The following is a 24264-nucleotide window of genomic DNA, read 5'->3' as shown; positions in this document are numbered from 1 at the left end:
TTCTCCGCCAGGAATACTCTGCCTTGGCCAGGAATGATGCTTAGCATGCGATACAAGCCATGTACCGGCGCCTTTATGACGTCGGAGACCTGTAGGAGAGCGGTCGACTTCAAAGCTCGGGAACCGAGTTTGAGTCTCGGCAACGGCGCGCAACATCCATTGATTCTCGGCAAATCACTTAATCTCCCTGTGCCTAACAAAAATGAATGTGTTCATCTGCAACAAAACTGGTGCTCATGTAAAGCACTCTGGTCTAGTTCGCCCTATATAAAACTCTAAAAAATTACTCAGATAGACACATACGACAGCCAGATACATACGAAGCCCATAGGGATAGCAGATGCCTTCGCCTGGTATTACGAAGCCTTTTATGCAAAATGTCCCCTGGCGGAAACGCCACAAATAGAGAGCTACCTTGAGAAAATAGAGATCCCCAAACTAGCAATGGAAGACGCCCAAATGCTAGGGGAAAAGAACACGCTCGAGGAGATTAGGGAAGCCATCAGTCAGTTGAAAACCGGGAAAGCTCCAGGTCCGAATTGAATACCACCCGAACTCCTCAAACAAAACGCAGCACTATTAAGTTCTCATCTCTTGAATCTGTTTTTAGAAGTGTGGACGGTGGGTAGCCCCCAAAGGATCTCCGATCGGCTACAATAGTGGTAATATCCAAGAAAGATAGGCCACCACAGAAATGTAGCTCATATCGACCAATCCCTCTCCTCAATATAGAAACCAAAATATTAGCTAGAATATTAACTAGTAGGCTTACGGATGTTATATCCAGCCTCATCCATTGGGGTCAATCAGGCTTTATGCCAGAGAGGTCCACAAGGCTAAAGTTAAGGAGGCTACACAATTGGCTTGAGGTAGCGAGTAACAGAGCGGACCCTTATCTTATACTATCACTGGATGCAGAGAAAGCATTTGACCCCGTAAGCTGGCCTTTTCTTATGTCGACCCTGGAAAAATTCTGATTCGGCCCCTCATTTAGGCGATGGATAACTATTCTATACGAACAGCCCCTGGCCAGGGTATGGGTAAATGGAGTAGCTTCAGGGGAATTCCCAATAGAGCGTGGGACACCCCAGGGAATCGGGATGCCCTTTGTCTCCCCTCCTTTTTGCTCTGGTGTTGGAGCCTCTTGCATGGGCCGTTTGGGCGCAACTGGACATAACAGGTTACTGGCGGGAGGAGAATGGGACCTTCAAGAGAGAGATGATATATATGTGTGTGTATATGTGTATATGTATGTATATATATATATATATATCATCTATCAACAAGTTCGTTCTTCCACTCCTGCAACCCCCCCCCCCCCTCCCACCCCCCGTGCCCGGGACTTCACAGGAACAAACAAGAGCCGACCCAAAGGTAAGTGATTTATATACATCCTTCTGTACGTCACAAACCCCAGAGAGACACACCCAAATATTCTGGATAGCTGTGAGTGCGACTGCACACATGCCGGGCATTAAATTAACTGGGAGAAATCTTGCCTTTATCCAGCAGGGCAGGGTGGGGGAACCTTTGGACACATGAGCTGGCTTCAGGTAGTGATTGACGGAATAAAGTACCTGGGAATATATGCTACCATTGACCAAGAGGAAGCCCTAAATCGCAACCTCTATAGAGTTCTCAAAGAATTTAGCACTGACGTACAAAGATGGAAGATTTTGCAACTGACGCTATTGGGCAGAGCGGCGCTCCACAAAATGATAGCACTTCCAACATTATTATATATCCTTCAAAATACATATCAGCCGGTCCCAGAAGAGGCCTTTGTAAAGATTGATGAGACACTGAGGAAGTTCCTATGGGGTGGGAAACCCCTCAGAGTGGCGCTTTCAATGCTGCAGCGTAATCAATAGAATGGAGGCATATCCCTGCCAGACATCAGGGCATACTATTGGGCCGCTCACTTGATAGTGATAAATGACTGGGAACATATGCCGGGCGATTGCCCCACATACGCACTGGAATGCACACAATTTGAAAGGCTCCCATACACAGTCTACCTCCATGGCGGGAAGGGAGTCACAAAAGTTTTAACTGCCACATGAGTGGTAATACCTGCGTGACCTACATAGGATCTACTATGATACAGCACGGTTACATCGAATAGGGAGAGCCGACGTGCCCGACTGCCTTAGATGTAACACAGAATTTTGCCTTATTTCCAAACGATCAGGGAGTGTCAGCAAATACAGGAACACTGGGGCGCTCTATTGACTGAGCTAGAGGATATACTAGGAGACAAGATACCTCTGGACCCCAAGTTTGTTTTGTTGGGCATGCACCCAGAAGTCGATCTTCCAAAAACAAAGCTAACACAACTTAACCTCGGACTAGTGGTAGCCAAACCCGTCTTGGCGCGCAAATGGGGAACAGCACAGAGGCCTACAGTAGATGAGTGGAGGAAGGTAATGGACATGTATATGTCAGGAGAGAAGACAACATATATGGCTTGTGGCTGTCCTAAAAAGTTCCAGAAAATATGCAAACTGTGGATAAATCATTATGGTTTCCTGGTAGAATACTCAAAAGGTGCCCTTACGGCCACATGATAGCCGGGGGGGAGGTAGGTGGGAATGGTCTGAGACGAAGGGGAACTGAGATGACCACTATACTGGGTTATATATCACTGTTACACCTGGTACTGTCTCTGAATGGAAATGTAGACATGGTTCTGCTTTTGCTTCTTGGAATCTTCAAATGTATCTGTACTGAAATCAAAAAATGGCAATAAAAATATTTGGAAGAAAAAATAAACTAATTTCTTAGTAGAAGATGTGGACATTTATTTCCTGTATTCCAGTAACTCAAGGGTGGGAAGCCAGATTGAGGAGGATGGACTTATGGCTTCCTTTAGAACTACTATGAGGGACTTGTTACTAAGGGCTGCTCACTAATTCATTCTGAGCCCTGCCATTTTGTAGCAGTAAGGCATGAGTGTGGTACGACTGCAGTTTCAGTAGTTCAAGGTTACAGGGGGTCTAGATAAGGCCTGCCATTTGTCTGTCTCTGATTGCAAAGGATGTGTCTCGTGAGCAGCCTGGAAATGACACTTAAAAAAAAAACTGTTCTGAACCTTTTCACATGGAATCAATGTCCCCTGTCTTAAAATGTGTATAAAAGTGGGATCCAAACCACCTGACTTTGTTCCAGTCCAAAGTTCTTGTCGTCATAGGAAGGAAGTACTCTAGAGAGTACTCAGAGAGCTTTGTTATAACCAGGAATGGTGTCTAACTGACAGATAGTCTCGGTCTCCCAGATGTGAAGGGACTGCACCTTCTGCTGGAACATCTGGTTTTCTGCAAAAAGAGCCTTGAAGCTTGCATGTGTGCTGATCAAGGAAAGACTGTGCCTAGCCATGCATGAGGAGGGACTGTCCAGCAGAAGAGACACAGCGTGTTCCATGCATGTGGAGCAACTAGAGGAAGGTTAGGAACAAAGAGAGGGAGCCAGGAGTAACCTGTGCTGCAAAAGGTCCCCGGTCTCTGCACAGTTCTCAAATGAACTGTATCACTGTGGCACCAGAGTGAAGATTCCTGTGTTGCCCTGCAGCCCACCTCAGGCGTGAGATATTATTACTGCTGCTGGTGGTCTAGAAAATGAAAGCTGCCTCACCACCAAGGCGGGCAGCCAGGATCAGCCTGGCGGCCACATCAGCCTCCCGACATAATTGTAAATATAAAATCGCCTGGAGGCTGCCGCCACTACATCCGATCAACAGTGTGCAGCCTGCCATGAAGGCTGCCACCACTGCTGCAGATTGGTGTGACCACACAGACCTGTCCAGCAAGTCCTCTCCACAAACCTGGACTTAAACAAGACTGCTCGTGTAGCCCCTCTCGAAGAAAGGACCAGCAACTTAAGGGTCAGAGTGCATCCCCTGTATGCCAAACAGCCAGAACTACAGTACAACCAACAGCTGGTAAATGCGGTGTTTAGTGTGCATCTTGCCAACTCTGTATAGCCATGGGAATGTTAGAGACAGAACTCCACTACAGTGAGAAAAAAGGGGCGCTAGAGAGAAGGGCGATGTAGAGCTTTACTGTTAGATGCAACTGATTACAGCCTGTATTATGCTGTCATGAAGTTTTGGAGTGTTTAGTTTTGCTATGTGATGAAAGTAATTTTTTACCAGAATCCATCCCCAATTCACATCTTTCAAGTTTAGTTCTGTGCATCTGCTCTCAGTGCTCACATTTCTAGAATGAGGACAACTTGTAAACTTGGAAGACATTAAGGGCCTCATTTGGATGTCGGTTGGAAAGCCTCAGACCACAGGTCACTGACATCTAAGATTTCAAATCCAACTGGTCAGATTTGAAACCGGCCAGTCAATCCGACTGGCTTCCGATGGACTCAAGGAGCCCATCGGTCAGTCGGAACTGCCTCCATAATCCTATACGGAATGCATTTCCACCGTCGGGATTATGATGCATGTTTCTGACAGACTTTCCATGTCAGCCTTTCTGATATGGAAAGCCTGTTGGAGAGGAACTTTGCGGGCCCCTATAAGGGCCCCCCTTCTTCAGCGGCCTCTGGTTGGAGGCCGAGGGGCACCCATGGTGCCCCCTGTAAATCCCTGCACTGGGTGGCAGGCACCGACTGGTGCGTGCCACACGGTGCAGGGATTTACCGTGACTCACCTTTCTCTATGGTAGCGTGAGGTGCGGCCCGACTCGGACTGCCGCACAAGCGCCCATAGGGAAAAGGGAGTCTGCGACCACACCATGTACGGTCGCATCATATTTGCGGTTTCGGACTGCTGACCAGAGGTCAGTCGGTTTCGAAATCACAGGGCTGTGGGTCGGAGGCAACTCCGACAGAAATCATAATTAGGGCCTAAGTGTGATTAATGTTTTTCTTGATTCTGGAGAACGAACTTTTCCATGAGCCCCTTTGTTCCTGCACTTAGCTTATTTGAAGTTAAATCACCACAAAATGAAGAGATTCTGATAAAACAATGAAGAACCCTTGGTAAAGACAGTTGATTGTGAGCCAGTACCCCAAAGTCCCTAGATCCAACCTTTTTCTCCACCAGATTGTTTCCAAATAACCCTGCTTTCCAATCAAACTCTCCTTCCCTGTTGCGCTTTTCTTTCTATCCTTTGGGATTTTAGCAGATTTTTTAAACAATTTGTATGGGAAGAACAAAGGGCCAGATGTAGGTCGCCCAATACCGGTCGGTAATGGCTGAAATTACCGAATTTCGGCCGTTACCGACCGGTATTAGGCTTTTGATATGTAGGTGGCCATTTTACGGATTCAGTAATTTACTGAATCATTATTTTAAGGAATCAGTAAATTAAAGATTCCTTAAAATACCGATTCGGTAAATTTATTTATTTATTTATTTATTTTTAATATTTCTAAAGCGCTGCTTATACCCGTATTACTGAATCCTTAATGTAGGGAGCACTCAAATGAGTTTTTTTCTCCCATTTCAGGATTTGTTATTTACCACCAACTACAAGTTGGTGGTAAATATCGAAAACCCTAAAAAAAAGAGAATTTTTGCAAATTATAACAATGCCATGTGGCAGACATACATGCCCTTAGGAGAGGCCCATAGGGTGAATGGGAAATACTGAATCGGTAAATACCGATTCGGTATTTACCGAATCTTACCGATTCGGTAAAATTGACCGAATGAATACCTACATCCCATTTACCGATCCTAAAATACTGAATCGGTAAAATTCTGTATTTTAGAATCGGTAAATCTGAATTACCTACATCTGGCCCTAAGTGACCTAATGAAAAATAAAATTGGTAAATTAGCCTCTGCTGGCTATAGAGGAAGTAATATATGCATTACCTGATTAGGTGAGACTTTTTTTTAATCGTGGCAGTTTGTCATTACAAATAAGAGTCAAAATACATGTGTGTCTAGTGCAAGTGAGCTCCATGACCCTTATCATTAACTCTATACCGAACTTTCAAAATGTAAAATTTGGAAACAAGACAGGGAGATGGGATATTATGGATATCCCCTTTTACTACTGACCTCCAGCAATGATAAAGAAAGCACCAACGGTGTTATAACAACACTGGTATGCCTTGATCATTGGCACCAGAATCAGACGCTTTTATTGCTGCACCTGGCACAGAGATAAGTTCAGCTGTTCTTTTGTGCGCTTAACTACCCATTCCTCAGACTTCTCTCTCTTTTGTCAGTAAATTGCTATACACCGGGTGCTCTGAGCACCATCAATTCCCCCTGTAAGACTTTTTGTTTTGTAATTTGGGCCTTTACATCATCCTTATATTTGGTCACAAACCATATGAACCACACCTCTCCTGCTCCGTGTGCCTCGTAGCTTTCATACTCTTATTTTATAACCCAAAATGTGTTACCTCTGCAATACAGCACATTATGGCGTGTGTATTTTGCCACTCGATTAAAAAAAATGCACAAAATACATTTCCCCTCTTTCACTAACTAACTTAGTTTTGAGGTGAATGCTAACATATATTGTTCTAATAGTAATTACAAATGTGTGGTATGATTTTAAAGCATGGAAAAGGCTCTCTACCTACCCTTCTTTCTTCCAACCTGTGGCATATCTGTTTTTGTGCTGCTGGTTCCCTTCCTGTTCTTTGGCATTGTTTTATGTTTTTTAAGAAATAAAGAAAACCAGGGAAGCATGTTAGGCGACAGAGGAAGCAAATGTTTTGCTAAGGAGACACCAAACCTACTGCTAATAACAGATTACTTTTAATGTTAATGATTTGTATTTGTCAAAGGTCAATAATACTTTGTTAATTCTGAATTCACTTAGTTTTTTTTTTTTAAATCTTTATTGACATGAAGGCTTATGATGCATATACAGTATTACATTCAAATCTTAGTCTTGTAACCATGTATTCGTGCGTCTGAAGATCAGTATATCCATTGCGTATGTCTTATATATGGTAAGTTCGTTCCAAACAATAACGTGCAGGATCGTAACCAGGTGTCCATAAAGCAATTTTTAAAGCATATTGTAAATGTCTTCCGTTGTGTACTTCATATCGTATTAACCCTCATAACATTAATACTTAAAACTAACATGAGTCATCACATTTTGGTATTCATCACACTTTTACATCGATTAATCATCCTTCCCACAAGCCCCTTGTCTTGCCACTTAGTAAAGCTACAACAGAACGATACTTCGCTTGGTCCAGGAAATTTAGCAAACCATCACCCAGCTATCTATTCATCCTCCCCTTCGGAGTCCAGGTCCTCTCCTTCTGGTAAGGGTTCACAGATCTCCCCCCTATATACATTCCATGCTGCCCACACCTTGTTCCATTTGCGGGGGCAGGCTCTGATCACATACACCGCCCTTTCCGTAACCATCAGCACGTCCATATTTTTAGCCCATCTATTCGCTGTAGGCAGTTCTGGCGCACCCCACTTCTGCGCAATGTCCCGTTTAGCTACTGTAATGGCCAGTGTAGCCCATATCAGACCATATCTATCCAGATCATTGGGGTCCCAGATGTTCAACAAGCATTTGCGAGGTTCGGGTAGAACGGATATCTTAAGGGTTTGTGAGACAGTGCGCATAATTTGCTTCCAGAATTCCTGTATCTGTGGGCATTCCCATAATGTATGAAACAGTGTCCCTTCCTCCCCGCATCCCCTAAGGCAAAAGGGATGGGGTGCCCTATGTATTTTGTGAAGCAGCGTCCTAGTGTAGTAAATGCGGTGTAAAATTTTAAGTTGTACTAATCTGAATTTTGCTGAAATGCCAACTTCTCTCGGGGAGGCTAGTGCTTCGTTCCATTCTGACTCATCAACCTCACCTATCTCCCCAACCCATTTCTCTTATACTTTCATTGTAGGGTCCTCCAGGTTGTTGACCAGTTTTTTATATGTGAGGGAAGTTGCGCTTTGTTGCATAAAGTCTGTCAGCAGTCTATCCTCTAGTGGTGAGGATTCTGGTACTTCAGTGCCCGCTGGGATTGCCTGTAGAAGCGCGTGTCGTATTTGCACGTACCTAAACGTTTCGGTGGGGCTTAGGCCATTTTGCTGCTGGAGCTGTGGAAATGTAATCACCGATCCCTTGTCCCATAGGTCCCCCACTGTGGAGATTCCTATGCAGTCCCATTGTGTAAACCCTTTACAAGATCTGAGGTTCCCCTGTGACTTTGTGTCCCACAGCGGTGTTAGTTTGGTGATTTTTCCTTTCCAGCCTAACCGTGCTTGTGCTATGTGCCAAAGGGCCGCCGTGTGCTGCGTCGGTCCCAACAGTCATTTGACGTGTGGTTTGTTATAGAATACAGAAAGCATACCTTCTGTCCCCAGCTGCGACCAGTCCGCTCTGTATGCTGGGTCACTTCTCGGGGTGTGGATCCACTGATTAATTATTTTAAGCTGGGCTGCCCAGTAGTATAATTGAATGTTAGGTAGAGCAATTCCTCCCTCATACCAACTTTTTATCAACTTGTCAGATGTATACGTGCCAGGCCATTATTCCAGAGTAGGTTTGAGACTAGTGCTGCAACCTGTTTGAAGTATCTCTGTGCAACAAGATACGGGGTGTTTTCTAGCACATAGAGGAACCTGGGGAGCGCCATCATTTTATATAGAGCCGCCCGCCCGAGGAGGGTCAGTGGCAGGGTCGCCCAGTGTTTAACGTCCACACGTAGGCGTTCCATAGGCGGTTTAAAGTTTTTGTCAAAGAAGTGTGTGGCATTATTCGTAATGATAATGCCCAGGTATTTGAAGGAGTTTGTCGTCAATGCCAGGGGGCAGTCCTCCTGCAACATCAGTTCCGGACCCTTCAGTATGTATATCACCGACTTGGACCAGTTCAGGGTATAGCCCGATGACCTCCCATGTGTGTTACAGAGATTCAACAAGGCTGGGATCCCGTTTTCAGGTTCAACCATGTAGATGAGCATATCATCCGCGTATAGGGAGATTCTATCTTCCCATCCATCCTCCCATGTGATTCCCTTGAGCAATGGCGTTGTTCTAATCAGGACTGCTAGGGGTTCTAGCACTAAGGCACAAAGCAAGGGTGACAAAGGGCACCCTTGCCTAGTCCCTCGCCCCAGCGGGAATGTTTGTGAGATGTGGCCATTCGCTACCACCTGCGCCACTGGTTTTGTGTAGAGTAGTCGTATCCATGCTATATATTTCGGTCCAAAACCCATAAGTGTTAGTACCGCAAAGAGATACTCCCACTCTACTAGATCGAAAGCCATTTTGGCATCAAGGGAGAGAATCACTGCCTTTTCAGAGAGAAGGTGTGCACGTGCCATTACCCCATGGACCCGCCTGAGATTCAGTGCTGTACTCCTGTGAGGCATAAAGCCTGACTGATCAGGGTGGATCAGTGTCTGCAGGTGTTGTATCAGACGGTTCGCCAGTAGTTTTGCCAGAACCTTGGCCTCTACGTTTAGCAGGGAAATTGGGCGGTACGAGGTGCATTCAGTCGGAGGTTTACCCGGCTTTGGTATGGCCACAATCGTGGCTCTACGCTGGTCCAGCGGTAATTCCGCCTTATCCCGGCTCTCCATATACATGTCTAGAAGTGGTTTACTGAGCACGGAAGCCATCGACTTATACCACTCCACGGGTAGTCCATTGGGACCCAGCGCTTTACCCGACTGCAGCGCCTGAATCGCCAACTGAATTTCGTCTTCTGACGGTTCAACCTCTAGTTCTTGCACCGCTTCCTGTGTGAGCCTGTGGATATCAATGTTCTCAAGCGAAATCGACGCCGCTGGGGCAGTGATGTCGTGCTCTGGGGTATATATCGCTTGAAAATGGCGCGCCAAGGTGCTTACTATTTCTTCTGGATGTGTCTGCAGCTGTCCGTCATGTGCGTGGAGCCTCTGTATCCCTCTAGTACTCCCCCCTCTCTTATCTAACCATGCCAGCATTTTCCCGGCTTTGTCGCCTACGTCATATATTCTATGCGCTGTGTTTGTGATATATCCTTGGACTTTCGTTTTAAGGTGGGGCTGGTATTGCCGCTGTCGTAACTGTAGTAAGTGCGCTGTTTCCGGGGTGGGATTCGCCATGTGATTAGTGTTCGCGCTGTGGATTGTCAGCTCGAGCTCTGTGAGGTCTCGCCGGGACTCTCGTTTGTGTCCCGTTATTGCTGCAATTGCTTCACCTCGTAGGACCGTTTTGTATGCTTCCCACAGGACCGAGGGAGAGGACACCGTTCCAGCGTTTTCTTCAAAGTAGTGTGTGGTCGCCAATTTACGTTTCTTCCTAATCTTAGAGATTTTTAAATAGTTTGGGTATAGTGGGTAGATTCTAGCGCATTTCTTTTCTTTGGTGGTGAGTGATAGAGATATAGGTGAATGGTCAGATATGCCTCTGGGCAGGATGTCTATTTTGTCTATTTTCCCCAGTCCAACCCCCAGGAACAGGAAATAATCTATTTGTGACAGGCTATTGTGTGAGGTGGAGTAAAATGTGTATTGAGTCGCTGCGGGGTGTAACTGCCGCCACACGTCTGTAACGCCCATTGCTTCTAGAAAGCCAGGGAGCGTTGCAGTTCCTCGGGGCGGTCTCTGATGGGATAGGTATCTAACGTGGGGTCCAGTATCGCATTGAGGTCCCACCCTATGATTGTATCTCCCTCTGGGAGGTCTAGGAGGAATTTACCTAAGGCAGGCAGTGCAACAGAATGGAGTGCCGGGGGGATGTATACGGACACCACGTTGAGGGGCCTCCCCTCCCATTGGCCGATTAATGCTGCGAAACGACCCTGATCATCCGTATTGCGGTGCTCTATCATAAAGGGCGATGTCTTTTTCATAAGTATCCCCACCCCCCTGGAGCCTGCTGTGAATTCTTGCATGCACTGCCATTACATATCCGCGTCTATCAAGCGCTTTACAGGTTGTCCCGGTGAGGTGCATTTCTTGGAGTAGCACTAGATCAGGACTCTGGCGCTTAATTGCTTGCAGAACCAAACCCCTCTTTATTTTATCCCCCAATCCCCGGACGTTCCAAGTGAGCAGGCGCAGGGGGGGTACTTCTATTGTCGTAGAGGCGCCCTCAGTGGGTGCAGTGTGTAACCGTTGGGCCATTGGATCGTTTGGGTAGTGTTCTGGATGACATGCTACTGGACTCAATGCATATGTAGCGTTCCGTGACCGTGCAAAGGAATAGCTTAGTATCCGCGGCGTTCGTGTACCATGTGGTGTGAGTGATGAGTATTAACATTAACATTAACTGTAAAACTCCCTTTCCATCCCCCCTCCCTGCTCCCCTGCTCCACGGACTTACCCCCGCCCGCTTCCCCAACTTTGCAGAGTGCTTTGACCCATCCCCAACTATCTTACTTGCTCGTGGGGTCGGTGAGTCCCCTACAGGCACCGGCTCTGCCCACCCTACTCCGCTTCACCAGGCCCAAGGTCCATTGCATTGCATTCGGTCTGCCCCACTTTCATTCTGTCTTCAGACAGGGGCCGGCTGCCCAGAGTCAATTGGATTCTGATCGACGTCGGATTCCGCTCCCGTTATGCCCTCTCGTTGTGTCAATTGGTTGGTTCGCCTGCCCGTGTGTTCGCCCTTTCGATGGTTCGGTCGATCCCTGTGTGGACGGTGAGGTTGTCCCACCTGTCTCCAGCCGTCAAACCAGTCCTGCGCCACTTCCGGCTTGTCAAAGAACCATGTCTTCCCATCGGCTACAATCCGCAATTTGGCATGAAACAACATTGAGTATGGCAGTTCTCTGTCTCTCAGCGCCTTTTTCACCTCGTTAAATGATTTCCGGCGTCTGGCCACTTCCGCCGTGTAGTCCGGAAAGAAAGCCAAAGTTGAGTTTTGGAGTTTAACGGGTGGTGAGACTCTCGCTGCTTGTAAAATCGCATCCCTGTCCCTAAAGTTGAACAGTCTAGCCAACACAGGCTGCGGCGCTGCTCCTGGTTTGGGTGTTCTGCCAGGCACCCTGTGTGCCCTTTCTGTGGAGAAGAATTGCGACAGCCCTTTAGGTTGCAATTTATTTTTGATGAGATCTTCAACGTATAGGTCCATTGCCCCTTTCCCTTCTGTCTCCGGAAGACCAAGGATGCGTATATTATTTCTTCGAGAATGCCCTTCTTGGTCGTCCAGCTTGTCCTGTAGTTGCCTGGTGACCTTCTCCATACGCTCCATAGCTATTTGTAGTTCCGAAGTGTCCTCCACAAGTGATTTCGTAACCACCTCTACCTGTGACACCCTTTCAGTCATTTTTTGGAAGTCTGCTCGCAGCAGAGTAACCTCGGAGGAAATGGAGCCCACTGTCGTTCGCACTTCAGAGAGGATTTTCATGATGTCCTCCAGTGTCACTTTCTTGGTCCCCTCTGCTTCTTGATTAGCACCTGTGGAATTGCGATTGTCCGTGCTGGCTATAGGCGAATTTATCCAGTTTGGCCTGCGTTGACCCACTCCTGGTGCCTTTGCCCGCCATGGCTCGAGGTTCGTGGATACTGGTCCCAGTTTCAGCTAGCACTGTGGTCACTGCACTGCGAGTAGCTTTTCGTCCTCGTCGTAGGCCAGGGAAGAGTAGTTCGGCGTGGTCCCAGTTACCTTGTGGGTCTAGTAGAGGTCTTCACTCTGGTTATCTTTTGATTCCTGTCAGCAGGGGTGTTCAGCATACCGTGTCCGTTTCGTACTTCGAAGAGTCACCTACTGCGTAGCCGCCTGTGTGCCTCAGCCCTCTCACCAGCCGTGTAATACGTCTATGGCGCGTATCCTTTGGGCCTGCACCGGCCAGTAATCTGCTTGTCTGTTCGGGGTGTTCGTGGCCTGCAATGCCGCTACTCGTATGCGTTTACTGCGCAGTGTCGTGGCAAGTCTCTGATTGAGCTCCGGGCGGCGACAACCTCGGTACGTGTCCTGCTGTTCTGTCCGGTCTTACATAATTCTGGTCCAGTATTGCCTGAGTGTACGCCGTGTTTACAATTGCCGGCTCAGTAATTATGCCGCTTGCGTTGTTAAGTTTACGGGCCCGGCTAGAGTCTTATAGGGGTTTCTCCCGTCCGTGGCATCTCCCGCTGTTCCTCTCCCAGGCCGGGACTGCTGCCGCTTCTGAGACCGTCTTGATCGTTGCCGGCCCCTCCGATGTTCTCCCCACGCCGCCTATGTTCTCTTCGGGACCCCGGGGGCACCAGTATGCACCGCTGATGGCCAGCGCCACGTGTGTCTGTTAGTGCCGCTGCCGAAGGCGAACGGGTCTTTTCTTTCCCGGCGCTCAAGCGCTCCTCCCGCCTTGCTCGCACCGATTAAGTCTCACCTCCTCTGGGGTGGCTCACGCTCACGCGAGGTGCCGCCGTCAGCCCGGTCGCAGGTGCGATCCTGCAGCCGTCTTATTCCCTAGGCGTTTTCCTCAGGCTCCAGTAGGCGTCTCCGCTGGTTTATGCTTCGGCGGTGTCCCAGAAGCCCTCTTTGTGTCTTTTGGTGCGGGGGCGTCCTCTGCGTCGTCCCGGTCGGGGGGCCGGGGGCGCCTCCGGGATCAGGCCGGCCAGCCCTCACTTCCGCCGGGGTCGGGCAGTCACTCGAGGCCGGTGCTGCGCTCCAGATGCAGGCCCGATGTCGGCAGTGTAGGACGATGCAGTTCCCGGCCCCCGATTTTCACATGGGTCGGATCGGACGGTGCCGCTCCGGCACTGGACCTGGTTACCGCTCCTTCGGGTGGGAAATGTAGCGGATTAGTGTGTCGGATTTTAGATATGGCTGTGATGCCTCAGGGAGCTCTCACTTCACGCTGCCGCCATGCTTGGCTGCTAGCCACGCCCCCTGAATTCACTTAGTTTTGAGGAATATATTGCCTCTGATCTGGAGTAATTGAGGGTAGTTATCAACCATTGAGCAGTTTCAGAAAAAAAGAGAGATGAAACCGATCTTAAAAGTCACCTTTTCACTGCTATGAATTTACTTCCCAATGTGTGTGTATTTGACTTTTATAGTGGCACTTGCTGCCACTGAGAATGGGTCACTGCATTTTTGAACAATGCATTTTGGACAATGTAAGCATATTTGCTCAGTGGATTATGACTATGAAATTAAATAAGGACCTGTCCATAATAAATCTATTGTTAGTTTTATACTTCATATGTTTGCATGTATAAAATTGTGTAAAATGGAGTTTGGAAGGAAGATTGATTAATAACTGTATCATCTTAATGTAATAATCAAATATAATACTGTCATCTTTGTTTAGGTTGAGAAGCTACTAGAAAGTTATCTCCTAGATGTTGGAATTAGTGAAGAACAGTTTCAGCAAGCTATAACATCTCCTTTTGCACAGTCACACACCTCGCAGGTAAAGTGGCAAAGAGCATATATTAGGTTTGTTTGCAAATCTTGTTTTTTTGTTATTGTAGAATATAGGCTTTACTAGTTATAAATGTTCAACAATCTCCGCCATTAGAGCAAGAAATAACTGAACCGAGTAGCATATCATTAAATAACAACACACATTCAGATAATGAAATCGTAGTGCATCCATGGAAATGTCATCCATAATATCAAAAGTAAGTGATGTGTAATGTCACCAGTGAGTTAATTTCTCAAGTCATGAGCACAACATTAGATTGGCAAGTTAGGTGGGTTTTCGTGTATATACATATATGTTTAAAGTTATACTGTGGTAGTAGCCACTTTTCACTTATGATGCAGCTGCACTTTCCATTAAAAACCCATGTTATAATATACCTATAACTTTTGACCTCTTGGATGAAGTTGCACCAAATTTGGCAGTCACTTGGCATGGCCAGCTAAAATCAAGTATGCCAATTTCCGTGCAGATCCTTGCGGGAGATAAACCCTACAGGGGTGAAAAAAGATGTATTTTCCCATTTTAGTTACCATAGGAATAGGCACCTTCAGGTGAAACTATTGAACAGATTTATACCAAACTTGGTATTAAAGTAGACCTTTACTCCAGAAAGCGTGCTTTTGTTGGTTTGGCGTAAATTCATTGAGTTTTTTTTTACATATACACATTTAAAAAGTTACTGAGTGGTTTAAGATTTTTGTATATCTTGGCCGTGTGGGATCTGTTAGTCCTTGCAAAGTTAAGAACCCAAAAATAAAGGGAATACCATTGGATGAGGGAGCCTTTCCTTCCGTCATGGAAACACAAATTTGAGTGGCAGCCCTTTCAGGACACAGAGCATGTTCCACATGCCCTGAATGAAAATGCTATGTATGGCACAGGTCACAATAGACGGACTCTCAAAGCCTCCCTCTGCCCCCCCAATTGAGTCAATTAAAACAAGTTAAATGAGTCGTAGGCCCTGCAGGTCCTTTTCTGGATTTTTGGAACCCCAACTCCTAAAATAGTATCTGGGTTCTGTAGTAGTGAGACAGCTACCGCAGACCCAGCCCATCATAGGAGGGGTATGGAATCGGCTGATCTTGAAAAGGTACCTGAAATCCTGAACAAGCTTCATGCCAAGGTACCAAACAACACAAGGGCAAGCTTCACCGACCAATGCATCCCATATTAAGGATTTTTGGATATGCATTTGGAGCCATAAACCTAAGTAAGGCACCACATGTTTCAGAGACTCTTGTTCTGGGATCATGGTACCTGGAATGAAGCTTGCCCTAGGTTTGTGGTTCTAACTTAAGATTGGTGAATCTTAAAACAAAATTACAAACTAAAAAACCCTGGGCAAAGGCCAAGCAGAATAATACAAGTTTGATGTGCAACGAGGGTTGGCTGTCTGTGATGTGTTGGAAGTTGTGTGCAGGCCCTGCCATGCAGCCAAACTCTACCTTGCAGGACACGGAGACCAGGCTCTATGGTCAACCTACACTGCACATGGCCAAAGGCCATGCAGTAGGGTTTCAGCACCCATTGGAACTTGGTTGCAGGACCTCCATGGAGGCAAGGCTCTTGGCCACCACCAAGGGGTTGTGGGCATTGCCTGGAGGCCATACGCAACGGAGTCATGCTAGTGGGCGACCACCTATTAGCTCAAGGCCAAAAGCTAAGCACAGAGGGGGTTGGCCATCCCCTTTCTCTCACGCGCATTTAAAACAAACATATATAAGAACATTTATTTCTTATCGGCCTATTTTTTGTACGTTTTAGATTGTTTTGCAAACAAAAACAGTCCTAGTTTTAAAACAAAAAAGCATTTACACTGCAATCGGTCTCACCTTTGGGACCTTATAAGGGTTCAGCTATGTAGTACAATATCCTAGGTTTTGGGCCGCCAGGGATTGAATAACTATACAATTACTACACACCGGGTGATGTAGTGCAATTTACAACAACAATTAATATTTAAGGGGGAAAAAGGTCTTCTTCTTCTTCATACTCATTATTAACAGGGTTCTGTGTGTCCTCAGAAGGTGGGGGGGTTGTGTTGCGACAGTTCCCAGTGAAAAAGTCTGGGTTGATTTACTTTTAGCTTCACTACCATTTGGTGTGGCTGCTTTTTGGTTTGCAAAAGAAACAATTAATGGACTGAATGCATAACAAATCAAAACATTCACCCCCAGTCAAGAGATCTGGTTTAAATCCATCATTCTTTTGCTCTTCACACCTCCCCAGTTTGGACCCAGCCATATGCAAATCAGTCTTGACCCTATTCCTTGTTGGAACAGTCCAGCCCGAACTGCCAAGGCCGGTCCTCCCTGAACCGAAAACAAGCATCTGGGACCGGTTTCAGGGCATCACTGTTAATCGGACTGTCTAGCTTGAATCCAGTAGTGTAGTGAGCACGGGCCCATGTCTGGGAATACCCTTCCCACTTAGGGCGGCATATGCAAAAGAAACAATTGATGGACGGAATGCAGAACAAATCAAAACATTCACCCCCTGTCAAGAGATCTGGGTTAAATCCATCATTCTTTTGCTCAACACAACCCTAGTTTGGACACAGCCATATGCAAATCAGTCTTCACCCTGTTCCTTGTTGGAACAGTCCAGCCCGAACTGCCTAGCCAGGTCCTCCCTGGACCAAAAACAAGCATCCTTGGACCGGTTTCAGGGCATCACCCTTCATCAGCCAGGCTAGCTTGAATCCACAAGTAACAGGGTCAAGACTGATTTGCATATGGCTGGGTATAAACTGAGGTGGTGTGGTGAGCAAAAGAATGACAGATTTAACCCAGATCCTTGGGACTGGGGGTGAATGTTTGTATTGTCCAGCATTCCATCCATTAATTGTTTTTTTTGCATATATTGCCCTAAGTGAGAAGGGTATGCCCAGACGTGGGTCTCGTGCTCACTACACCACTGGATTCAAGCTAGCCTGGCTGATGAAGGTAATGCCCTGACACCGGTCCCAGGATGTTTGTTTCCGGTCCAAAGAAGACCTGGCTTGGCAGTTTGGGCTGGACTGTTCCCACAAGGAACAGGGTCAAGATTGATTTGCATATGGCTGGGCCTAAACTGGGGTGGTGTGGTGAGTAAAAAAAAAAAATGGAATTAACCCAGATCTTTGTGACTGGGGGTGAATGTTTGCATTGTCCAGCATTCCATCTATCAATTGTTTCTTTTTGCATGCTTTTTGGTTTGGGCATCAGACTGTCACATTTGTGCATTCCTGTGTTTGTCTTCATTTATAGTGCTTTTCTCAAACTTGAGCTAGTTTCTATCACAAATTACAATTTTAGACTGCGTGTTAGAATGCTTTTTTGTGTGAAGCTCTTGGGAGGGTTGGGGTCTTAAGTGCTGCTGCCTAACTACTCTTGTCGGCGTTGCCATGCTCCTCTACAGTATGGCCACTGACCCTCACCACTGAGCTGCGGATTTGTGCTGCTCGTCAGCTTCTTTGCCTCAGCCTTGAGATAGCTGAGAAATTGTTAGAAGCAGTGACTGAAGATGAAATGATACGTGTGGAACTAGCTTAAGCTGAAGCACTTTGATACCGCTGCCTGTTTTTCTGGGCTCAAGACTCTGAATCAGCTGTACAAAAGGGGGTGGTGATGGACGGAGCATCTGAATCAAGACTCGGAATCATGCACAACCCTAAACCGCAGTGCTACTGAGGAAACGGGGCCCTACTCTGCGACGCACCCGGACCTGGTGATAACTTCTAAATGCCAAGTTTGGGAGAGGGCATTGGCTGTACGGAGATAGATATCTGCCACAATGCCAGATATGAACAATATTTTATTAACTTAAGCACTGGCACTCTCTTACAAATAGGTGGAACTTTTCAGATTTTGCGTTCCCATTTACAAGGAAGAAGAAAAGAAGAATGACCTGTAGGAAACTTGCCCAGACCTTCGCACAAGTCGTTCATAAGCCTGGAACGAATGCTGATGCTCATGAGTGTTCTTCACTCTGCAGCAGTACCGGGCACGGCGCCGAGATGGCGAAGCAGGAGCTAGCTGCATTTCTGGGGCTTTTGCTGTGATCCCGCAGTTCGGCGTGTGGTGAAGTTTTGCCCTGTGTGCCTGGGCGCAGGATCCCGCTGCTCGCATTTGTGTTATTTGGAAGAATGTTGGATAGCTGGGGACTGGAACCAGGGCTCTGCAGGTGCCGGCAGCACACAGGGAGGTTCAGGAGCACCCCAGAGGTGCAGGAAAGTCATAAGAGGACAATATAGATGAACCCTCTCACTCTGCACCAACTTCCCTCACTTTGGCCAGCATGTCGGATGAGCAGTGCCAAGTGGAGCTCTTCGTGAAGGTAAGAGGCAGAACCCTGTCATCAATTCTCATTGACACCTGTGGGCGGGCGTGCACCGTACTCCTGGATCCTCGCTGCTACCCTCACCCCCATATCTAAGAAGCTCCCCTCCATCTGTACATCTTTTCTGCGATAATCGTTTTGTTTAAAACCTGCTCTGTTTCGAATATGCCCTCCCTAAAAATAATTCAAGTTTTCCAGACAACTTTTTAATAGCCTGATTCATCAAGCCGAAATGGGCTTGCAAAGGGCCAGATTCTGAGAATCTGGCCCTTTGCGAGCTCTATTTTTGCATTTGGGATTCATCATCCCAAATGCAAAAATCGGTAATTGCGATTTCGCTATTTTGCGATGAATTACATTTAAGGAATCTCAATTTGAGATTCCTTAAATGCAATTCATCATCCATTTTAAAATTGCGAATTCGCAATTTCGGCTCGCTATTTACCGCGAGGTCAAACCTCGTGGTAAATAGCGAAAACTTAGAAAAATGCTTTTAAAAGCATTTTTCTAAGTTGCATGTTGCACACACACATGTCCTTTGGACATGTGTGTGCGCAACACCTGTTCGTATTTACTTTTAAGGGGTGCTACAGGGTGTCCTTTGGACACCCCTGGCACCCTTTAAATCGCAATCTTATTTGCGATTAGCAAATTGCTAATTGCAAATAAGGAATACTCCCCATTCATTCCTATGGGCCTTTTGGCCCATAGGAATGAATGGGGAGTATTCCTTATTTGCGATTAGCAAATTGCTAATCGCAAATAAGGAATATGTAGGAATCGCTTTTGTTTTTGCGATTCCTACATGAATGCCGTTTTGCGAGTCTGGAATAGCGATTCCTTATGATTCGCTATTTCAAACTCGCAAAACGGCATTATGATGAATCAGGCTGTAAGTGCTTTAGACGCTCACTTGTCAGATCAAATTTTAAGCTTCTCTTTATAAAAAAATCATCTGCGCCAAGGTAACGCCCGTAAAGCATGCCCTGAAATGGAAAACACAAAATGAATGGATGCCTTTGTTTCCAATCACTACACCAAAATGAGTGCAACCGCTGGATTAGAGACACCTTTTGAGCTGAAAATGAATGACTCTACCTATGAAATCGGCAAGATAGAAAGGTGAAGATTGAACATTCTTGGGGCATGCATAGTCCTCTTTTCAATCCAAACCCATGGGCCAAATGGAGATCCACATAAAGGGTGTTCACACTTGATAGGACTCAAAATACAGCGGAGTATCACTTTTCTAAAAACCAGATGGGAGGAAGGGCCACCACACGCTGTACTGTGTGATGGCTAAACAAAACATTCTCTGAGTGAAATCGTCAGGGACAAACCTAAGCACACAAAGGAGGGGCATTTACACAAATGCACCAATAACAAGCCAGCATTTCTGAATGCCACAGATAGTAACCAATGGCAATTGGTGGGTTTGCCAAACCCCTCAGAAGGGCTCTAACCGGTCAATCAAAGTTCGACCGAAAAAGAAAATCAAAAACATAGATAACTTTAAGAGAAAAAAACTGTTTTGCAAATCTTCTGGTGTTCTTTGATTTCCTTGAGTTGAACATCACAATTTTGCTCACCACAGCAGATGCCCATGTTCCTCTTGTAACATATTTTCCTCCAGCTGATATCCAGCATACAACATAGTTGCAGATGATACTAGCTTCTTCAGTGTCTCTCTTCATGTTAACTTTTCCTACAATTAACTGATGCTTTTGCCATGCATTAATATGCTTGTGCACTGATGTGACAAACCTGTATTTTCCCCAGCTATTGCTGCTGAGCCACTGAGCGCACAGAGTCCTTTTTACATACTAGGCTGACAATTCTTTATTTCAGTTGGTTGAATGGTGAAAACTTTCCATACGATTGACCTATAATCCTCTTGTTGGAACATCTTTCTCTTCTTCATTTCGTTGCTCTGGATTTCTTATCTCCCATTGTTTTTTTCCAGAAGCCATTTTTAAAGAGGAAAAGGTTTTGTTTCCACAAAAAATAAAGCATGGATAAAAACCCTTCAGTGTCATTTGCTGTCTCATTTTATCCTGTTGGAACGTGTGGAGACAGTCGGGGTGAAGGGTGGAACGAACCTATGGATAACATCTTTTCTTTCAAAGAGAGCTCAGACAATTTACCTCCCCTTATTCCCCTCGAGTTTCAAGGAATTAAGACGGGTTTCTCATGCTCAGCCTTGAATCCCATTCTATTTAGCATCCACATGGCATCTTTCTCCAAGGTTGTAAAACCGTAGGTCTTTAATATAATATCATATGCTACTGACACTCAACTCGACCTCCTTCTAGCAGGTAGACAATGTTGGAGTGTTTCCAGTGTTACCTTGAGGCTGTAGCAAATTGGATGCTAAAGATCTGTCTTAAGTTGAACTCCAATAAATCGGAAGTTCTGGTATTTAGAAATCCCTCTTTTTTTTTTATCTGCCGAGACAATGGCGAAAGGACTGCAGTGGTCAGAAACCGTGGAGTAAAATAAAAAAATTAACTTTCTTTTAAATCAGAAATCTGGAAAATTACTGCAACTTGTTTTGGGGTACTCAAGTCATTATAAAATACTTTAAAATTCTTATCTGCCTTCACAAGGAAGCCTATTTTTCAAGCTCTGGTGACCTCAAGGTTGGATTATTCCGTCCCTCTATACCTATGGATCCCTCAAGATTTCTAAACAAACTGCAGCTGGTGCAAAACCTGTAATTTTAAATGACCCAAGAATTCAGTTCATACAGCCAGGACTGAAAAAAGCCCATGAATAAAAGGGTTATTTTTAAGGCCTTTTTAATCACCTTTCGAGCCAACTACAAAAAGGGGACTCTTTACCTTTGCAGGAGATTCAGCAAATATTTTCCCCAAGATAGATATAAGGTCCCATAATCAGGGACTCCTTTTCATTCCTATAGGGTGGCTGGCCAGGAGAGGTGGTCACTCTTTTTCCCTTCTGGTGGCGATCCTTTTGAATTGGCTGCCTGAAGAGCAAAGGGACATAACTTCAGAAGTTCAATTAAAAAAGATATGAAGTTCTTTTCAGGGATGTTTAGGCTGGAGTGGGAGGGATTGATTCAACTTCTGGCAGCACTGGGAAGCTGCCTTGAAAGCAGCTGTTTGTGCTTGATAAGTAGCATTTCAATCATTCAGAGCTTTCATATGGCAAGGAATGCAGTGATCTGTGAAAATAAGTCAAAAACTATTTGAATGTGGAGCAATAAAGTCTCATGAATCAATTGAACCTCTGCAATCATCTTCAAGGATCCGCAGTTCCTAGGAAATGGGCATGGGTGGATCCGTCACGCCATAGATCCTCTGTTTCGATTCCTGATACAGCAAATCCTACAAAACACAAATTGCTGAAATATTGAAATGTACAGATACTTTTTCACAAGTTCCCTTGTAACTACGGCCCAATAAATTCTCCTTGACCCTCAGGCAAACAGAAGTATGTACCAGCTTACCAACTTGAGCAGGAGATACACAGCCTATCACCTTCGCATCTCTCATCACTTACCTGGAAATAATACATTGCGGCCACCTCTCCTATCCTGCCAGGAATGCCGTTTATTTTAGTGTATTACACATCCTTTCTGCATAGGATGTTTACACGTAAGTATGGCATACTATTATTTTAAAAGGCTTTATTAATATTTGAAAGCAGAGTTTCAGGCAGAATATTTGAAAATGTGCAATTCCAGATATAATTATTATTGTGAATACAATAAAAATAAAACAAGTAAATAATATGAAACGGAGCAAATAACAATGAAAGTTTCTGATTAAGTCTTTCTTCCCTTCCTGTCTACATTACCTCCAAAACACTGCACAAAATAGGAGCAATTTAAATACGGTATACACATCCCTGCCATCATAATAGTATTTTTTTGTGTCGGAAGGCAATGACGCTATTTGTCTTTTTGAGGCTGTTCTCAAGAGAGCAAGATAGCAAGCGAAGGAACACAGACGATTCAGGTTGTTTATCATTATACCTCTTTCTGAAACATTTGGAGAACCTCTATCCTAATAATTTTGGACAGAGCCAGGAAGCAGCGACAACCAGTCAAGGCTAATATTCTGCTTTTGTACATTGAGATGATGGTGTATTGGAAGTGGCAACAATGTCCAAGGGGGAAAGAGCATTCATTCTGCCAAAAATCAATAATTCTGCACACCCCAGACAGAGAAGAAAGTAAATGAAGTACTTGAAACTGCAGATGAGAAAGACCTGAGGTGGTAGGCTTTCTCCACATACTGCAACAGCTGTTAGCAAAATTAGGAAGCTGGTCATCTCTCTTGAGAACCTAAATACCACAAAGCCTTCTTCAAATACCACAGAGTCTTCTTCACAAGTTTGATGCAATGAAGACTCCAAAAAAGTTCAAAACAGTTTAGAACAAGCATTTACAATGCAATAAGTCTTGCAATCGTGAGTCTTTGAAGCTATTGGCACTGTAAATGGCAATGCATTTTATAAAAAACTAGCTTACCCGGCGCGTGTTGCTGCGATCTCAGAAGAAAAGAAATTCAAGGAAACTCGTTATGATAACATTAAATGTACATTGTGTCATTGTTATTGAAACTTATTCATTTTATTTTTGAAAACATTTCTAAGTGTGGCTTGAGCAGTTCGTACTCGATCGGCTTCCAATCTTGATTCTCGTTGCTGGTTTGTTTGAGAATTACGGGCTTGAGCAGTTTGTATTCAAACAGCTTCTAATCTTGCTTCCCGTTGCTCGTCTGTTTCTGAAGCTCGTAATGCCTTTTTTTTCGTGCTTCTGATGTAGATTGACCAATCGATTTCCGTTTGGGGGTCATAACTGTCGACGATACTCGCAAATTCGCTGTCTATTTCAGTATTCGAAAAATTATGAGGGCCCTCAGGGTCGATTTTGTAAAAAATAAATGTGATAGAAACCTTTGCGGGAGTGTACTCAACAACTTCTCAAAGTTTCATGGCGATCGGATGAATGGTGTAGTAATGCATAAAGGACAAACAGACAGACAGACATACTTTCGTTTTTATATATATATATATATATATGTATATATATATAGATTAAAAGGCATTGCCATTTATAATACCAACAGCTAAAATCTTCGCAAATGCAACACCTATTGCATTAAAGAGTGTGGTGTCCGTGAAGCTGGTGCTACGCTCATTGTTAAAGTTAAAAAAAAAAGGAAAGAAAGACCCGGTGTCCCTGAAGCGGGCATTGCGCTCATTACTAAAGTTACCAAAAAACAATTATGAAACAGAGCGCGGTATCCCTGAAGCGGGCACTGTGCTGAGTATTAAAGTTAAAAATAAAACATTTGGAACCGAGCATGGTATCCTTGAAGCGGGCACCACGCTCAACATCAATGCTTTAAAAAAACATTTAAACTGAGCGCAGCATCCCTAAAGCGGGCGCCAAGCTCAGCATGCATATACAAAAAAAAGCAGCCGACATCATCCCCATCAATGTCTATTATCAAAATAGTGCTCACCTGCTAAGATAAAGCCGACCGTGTAACAAACCAAGTAGAAAGTCCAGTCCTTATGGGCGGTAACAAATGGAGACAACGTTGTACTAAGGAGGGACTAACAAGCCTCATAATGAATCGGAAGCCAGCCTTCATGAAAGACAATGACACAAAGCCAATGA

General features: G+C 45.2%; 1 protein-coding gene across 2 annotated transcripts in view; it reads left to right on the top strand.

The window, feature by feature from the left end:
• CFAP36 (cilia and flagella associated protein 36) overlaps window positions 1-24264 on the top strand; it is a 319762-nt gene that overhangs the window by 37701 nt on the left and 257797 nt on the right. For both annotated transcript variants that reach the window (XM_086927503.1, XM_086927504.1), the window contains exon 3: window positions 14175-14276. In XM_086927503.1, the coding sequence (XP_086783629.1) occupies window positions 14175-14276 (102 nt within the window). The remainder of the gene's footprint in view (window positions 1-14174; window positions 14277-24264) is intronic.

The sequence above is a fragment of the Lissotriton vulgaris genome, chromosome 6 (genome assembly GCF_964263255.1).
Source record: "Lissotriton vulgaris chromosome 6, aLisVul1.2, whole genome shotgun sequence".
Lineage (NCBI taxonomy): Eukaryota > Metazoa > Chordata > Amphibia > Caudata > Salamandridae > Lissotriton > Lissotriton vulgaris.
Note: the sequence above shows the minus strand (reverse complement) of the source record. Positions and strands in the feature narration are given on the sequence as shown.